Raw genomic sequence first — 5,725 nt, forward strand, 5'->3', positions numbered from 1 at the left:
GGGGGGGGAATGAAGAAATACTGTCTGGGGGTTTAAATGGGGAGCAAACTTTTTGGCTGGGGGGGGGGGGGGTTGCTGAGGGAAAATACTTCAGCGGCGTGAAGTTTTGGTGCGTGTCAAGGAGCAAGTTGGAGCCTCTCGTGTCGCCTAACTTCCCCGCTGGAAGTTTGGGCTCTAAAGTGAACCTTATTCCTGCTTCCCTCGCTCGCTCGCTCTCTCTCTCTCTGGCGGTAACAAATAAGAAAGGGGGGGAGGAGATTGATGTATTTATTTCTGTAAAAGAGTAAACTCACTATTGCAAGAGTTCATCCGCTGCATCCAGGGGTAAACCGGGGCGGAACACTTTTGCTCCTCGCTCTCTCCGAACACAGTTTTGCTCTGCGCGCAGTCCGACTTGCGCGGCTCGGGGGCGAAGGGCACCTCGTCCAGGCTGGGGGGGCCGCACGCAGGGTCCTTCTCCCTGAAAAACCCGCCCCCCATAGTCACAGGGGGAGCTGCGGCTGTAGGCTCCGTTGCTTTGCTGGTAGTAAGGAGAGGAGGTATAGCCCTTCTCCTGGACGCCCGTGGCTCCATAGGTGGTGGGGTAGTGCCTCAAAGGATCCGCATAGCCCGAGGGATATAGCGGGATCTGTCCCAGGAAGGGCTCCTGCCCCGCCGCCAGACTCACCGGGAAGGTCGAGTTGACAAAATAAGAACTCATTGGAAGGAGCCTGCCGTCCTTTCCCGGCTTTATGATTTGTTGTGTTTTATAGTCCAAGTGGTTTAGCTATTAGTAGTATATCGGAGATTGGGTTTTAGCTGAAGGGAGATGGCGTGGTGCCAGCGAGGGACACAAGGAAATACAACCATCTGATCATGGGCTGACCAATAGCAGGCGCCTGAGGTTGCAAAATAGCACCCATGAGGAGCTGAGATTGCACCAGGGACCCCAAGAACAAACCATCCACCCCCTCTTCCCTTCCTTTTAAACAACAGAAGTGCACCCCCTTAACCAAATATATAATATCTGCCGAAAGAAACATTCCCGGCGCGCTCGGAGCTTCATAAATAAATAAACGCGTTGCGCGGGGGTGTGCGAGAGCCCGTCTGCACCGATGGCGGTGTGCGCGCCTATATGTATTTACACATATGTAACGTATACAAATGCCCTCTGGAAGTGGGGGGGAAAAAAAAAAGTTAATTCTTCGCATTCGGAAAACTTTAACCCCTAGTGTTTGCACATCGTCCTGAAATGTCTGGGTACTTTAACTGCGTTAAAGGAAAAAAAAAAAAAAAAGGAAAAAAAGTTTTTGTGTGTGAACTTTGCAAGGAGGAGATCCCGTCTGGTTGATTAACTTAGATTTGCTATAGGAGAAGAAGTCTGTTTTGACAACTTATTTCGGTTCATGTTTATCTAATTACCATAGATTAGCATTGCCTTGTCGGGAAAGATGCGCTTGCGTCAACCAAACCTTCCCTTTTTCCCTTCTCTCTCTTTTTTTTTTTTTTTTTTTTTTTTTCTGCAAAAGCTCCGTATTCGGGAGATAAATGGAAAATCGAAGTATTTCCTTTATCCCTTGCTAAATCCTCATGTCCTCCGGAGTCCGGTACCGCATTGTGCCCTCTTGCGTTTTTTTGTTAATACCAAATCTATGCCCGACCTTTTATGGCTAAAAGGAAACCTTGGGTTACGGTCAAAAGCTGAGTTTATTGATTGTTACCGATAGAGATTATTTTTTTTTAACGAGAGGAAAGCTGGCGGTGTGACGGGGCTGCCGCCTTGGAGGTGCGCAGAGACCCCGCGGTTTTGCACACACCAAACCCCTCTTTGAGCCCGTCCCCGCTACAAAATACCTATTTTTGCAAAGTTCAAAGGATGGAAGGGATAAGTCCGAAAGTCTCAGGCAATTCCCGGCCACCCTAAAAGCTGCACTTTGTTCTAGGGTTCGCCTCTCTACGGTTTGCCCGGATTTCCTCGCCAGAGATGTGCTATGCTCTACCTGGTGCATCCCCCCCCTCAGAACCCTATTTGCTCAAGGTAGAGATGGATCTCTGATCGCCGTCTTCACCACCCCCACCCCCTTTTTTTTTTTTTTTTTTTTTCTCCCAAAGGGAAAAACAGAGCGATCTCCCAGGGAAAAAAAAAAAAAAAAACACACAAAAAAAACCCCACCAAACCAAACCTAAATTAAAGCCAGGACTGTCCTCCGATCATTCGCGTTTTGTCAAGGGTTTGCTTCCTGTCCGAATTTGTAGCCATCTGTCTGTCGGGTCTTATATGCAATGAAATGACACGCCTTATAATACACACTCCCCTGTACTTGAATCTGTGAATGTGTGTGCTACAAATCTAGAATTACATATATTACATGGTGACTGTAGAGCTGCCAATGCGGCTCTCTCTGACGGAGCTTTAAGTATCTACGAAACTAGTATCTTATTACAAGCTAATTTATTTTAAACATCATGTTTACAGCAGCAAAGCCAAGATTGTTTCATGCCACGGCTGCAATGAACATTTCGACTGAAACGTAATCCTTATAATTCAAGGAAATAACATGCAAAGGAAGTAGTTTTCCATCCTCCACCCCCTCTCTGACTGATATCTCTTATATTTGTTCTTGCAGAGTTTCCCTTTGTGTATGGAATGGACCCAAACTTACGTAGATCGGCTTTATTGGTATGCAAGGGAAAAAAAAAAAAAAAAAGAAAAAGAAAAAGGAGATTGAAAGGGAACGATGACTAGAGAAGAAAAAAAAAAAAAAAGGCTGGGATGAGAGCCTGAAGTTAACTGCTTTGCAGGAGCCGAACAGCTCATACGTTTGATAGAGTTACACAATATTTGTAGCTCTGCAAAACCAGCGATTATCTGACATGATCAGCTCCGCATGCAAATTTTGGGCTAAGAAATGGGATGTCCTGATAATTCAATGCGTGAGTACATCTGCTGAAAATGTTTGCTCTAATATTTTCTCTCACTTCTTGCGATTGCTCTGCAAATAAACCCCTCGAAATTGTTTGGAAAAAATCCCCCTCCCCAGTTTTACCATATTAAAATACTACTCATCCTAGTACCTTTGTGGCTAAAACGGGCTTTTTACTTAGTTTGACAGCCGACATTTAAAAGAGAATAAAAATGCGCTAATTGAAGCTGACCGCTTGCTAATTGCTTATTGCTGACATCTTAGTCGCGCTATAAATAAAAAAGAATAGTGTCCTCTCTTAGAAGGAGGATGAGACTACACATGGTTATTTGGGGGAGAAAAAGAAAATAAGAGAACTTGGTTCCCAACGTGAAAAAAAAAGGCAATGCCTGTCATAGTTTTCATCTTCCGGAGGGTCAGGCCCGCGGTCTAATTGATTTGCCACCTATAATACATGTAAATACGAGCAGAGGTCTTAAACCGCACTAAATCTCAGAGAACGGAATGTTTAGCACAGAGGTGGTTTCTATTCCCAGTTCAATAGCTTTACAAGAAAAAAATGAATTTAAATGTTGGGTTATTAGTGTAGCCGTTTAACTGACGCTCTCCTGCCTTCCCCGCTAAAGTCCGAAGGTAAAACTCAGACCGATTTTGTGAATATATTTTCTTTGGACGCCTCTAGCGCCAGCCCAGCCGGAGGGAGACACACACAGAGCAATACCGGTTGCAGAAGTGAGCTTATACAGTAGCCCTTAAGTTAGACCCGTCTTTGAGGGCACCGATGGGCACATCTTTATTCAGTCTTTGGCTCCATCTCCTCGAAAACAGGCGCAGGGTTTGCTAACAAGGAGCAATAAAGCGGGGAAGTTGCGAGAGAGGTGGTATAACACATTTCACTGCGCTGGGAAGCCGGCTTTCCCCTCCTGACAGACATCACTCAACTGGCAGGGTGTAAATACAGATAAAGAGAAGTATTTACAGTATGTACAACCCCAGCACTCTGCCCAAGGAAGGACCGGCTTTTTGTCGCTTTGCTTTTCTGGCCAGCAAACGCCAACCCCACCGAGCAGAGCCAGGCAGATAGATGAGGGGATTAAAACAACACCCAAATATTTCGAAACGCAAACAGAACAGAGCATTGCTTGTGTGAAAGCTGAACCCGCTAAGAACTTGGTAGGAAGTTCAGTGCAGTTGGTTCCAATAAAAAATGAAACTCTTTTTTTTTTTTTTCATGTGGAGCTGGAATTCCCGATCCTTCTGAAGTGAGAACACAGCGGGGGTTTCCCTACCGAGGGACTTATTGCAGCCATAAAGTCAAGCCAACACCACGAAAACATTTGAAAAAACCCCTTGTTCCTGGAGTCAGACATAGAAAGCCATTGGCAGCAGAGAAGCCTCCTCTGTAATGCTCACCCACAGCCAAAATCACCTCCGAAAAAAAGCCCGACAAAGCCATGTAGAGTTCCAGGGTTGGAGTATTTAAAACAATGATCCCTGAAGGTGTAAAGAAATACCCGCTCTCCCCGCGTATAACCGCCTGAAACTTAATTTCCAGCAATTTAAGTTTAATTTACCTGACTTCCCGAGCAGTGCATAATAACCTTGTTAATGGGATCTTTGAAAAGAAGCAATAATAATCTACCATTGTTCCATTAAAGAGTGCAGCTAATTATTAACAAAAAAAAGGAGGGGGGGGATGAGGGGGAAGGAGGGGAAAGCAGCGGGGGGAGAGGGACATTGGGGGAGTCAAAATCCAGACCGAAGTATTTCCGCGAAAGCAAACCCGGGGAAGGGGAAAGGGGGGAGGCTGTTGGTCAAACAATATTGGGAAAGCAGGGAGAAGGAGAGGAAAAGGCGAGACGGATCATGTAAGGGGGAAGGCGAATGCTGGGGGGATGTTGGGAATTACAACATGGAACAAGTTAATCATGGCTGCAGCCGGTCAAAAGAGCGAAACTTTTTTTTTTTTTTTTTTTTAAAATACTCCCTGGGCATCTCACTTTCTTCGAGAAAATGTCCCTAGTCTAGACGTAAACAGTTGCCAGGAAACTGTGTGGTAGAAGGAGAAAACGAGAGGGAGAAAGCGAGAGGGAGGGAGGGAGGGAGAGAGAGAAACCTTTTAAAATAACAGACACTCATTGTCCCTTCAAAGCCTACAGTAACTTAAAAGTGATTCGTCGTCTGCCTTTACTCCCTGCTCCTTCCCCAGCAACCACCTCAATTCTGTGTACACGACTTGACGTATCTTTTCCAGACCCCACCGAAATGACCATTCGAAGCAATAAATAAATAAAAGCTCCTCTGCCTTTTATGATGAGCTGAAATCCCCTTCGCCCCGGACGTCATGATTGCATCGCATTTTAGAACATCTCCGCTTGTGTTCACGCACAGCGACCAAGCAGCCACCTTTCATCTTCCATGTGCATATAGACGGAGGGATGTGAGCTTTTATACGCACATGAATTTATAGATTTGTACATACATGCCAGCGAACAGGCGCACACGCGTATCAGGAGAGGCTGGGGGATGTATAGATCAACATGCACCTAAGGGGTGCCCATAGTTCACATGTCAGTGCACATATATGTGTGTGTGCATCCTAAATATATATACCGTAACTTTAAGGCCAGACATAGAGCTAAAATCACATCCACCGTTTGCAGTTCACAGCAGGGCACCGGGCCTGAAGGGTGAAACGGGGCTGGGCTCTGCTGGGAAGGAGGGGGGGGGATGCTGGGGTCCCTGGGCCGGGGAGAGGAGAGGACAGCCAGGGCAGTGCCCCCCCCCCCGGGACACCGGCTGGGGGGGGCCCCCCCGGAGCC

General features: G+C 46.4%; 1 protein-coding gene across 1 annotated transcript in view; it reads right to left on the reverse strand.

Moving 5' to 3' along the window:
• HOXB6 (homeobox B6) overlaps positions 1-1,026 on the reverse strand; it is a 2,314-nt gene extending 1,288 nt beyond the window's left edge. Inside the window, 2 exon segments of the mRNA XM_009892186.1 lie at positions 294-475; positions 477-1,026. Of these exon segments, the coding sequence (XP_009890488.1) occupies positions 294-475; positions 477-700 (406 nt within the window). The 5' untranslated portion in view covers positions 701-1,026.
• Positions 1,027-5,725: the final 4,699 nt, after the last annotated feature.

Source organism: Charadrius vociferus, unplaced genomic scaffold (genome assembly GCF_000708025.1).
Source record: "Charadrius vociferus isolate BGI_N301 unplaced genomic scaffold, ASM70802v2 scaffold509, whole genome shotgun sequence".
NCBI classification, from domain to species: Eukaryota; Metazoa; Chordata; class Aves; order Charadriiformes; family Charadriidae; genus Charadrius; species Charadrius vociferus.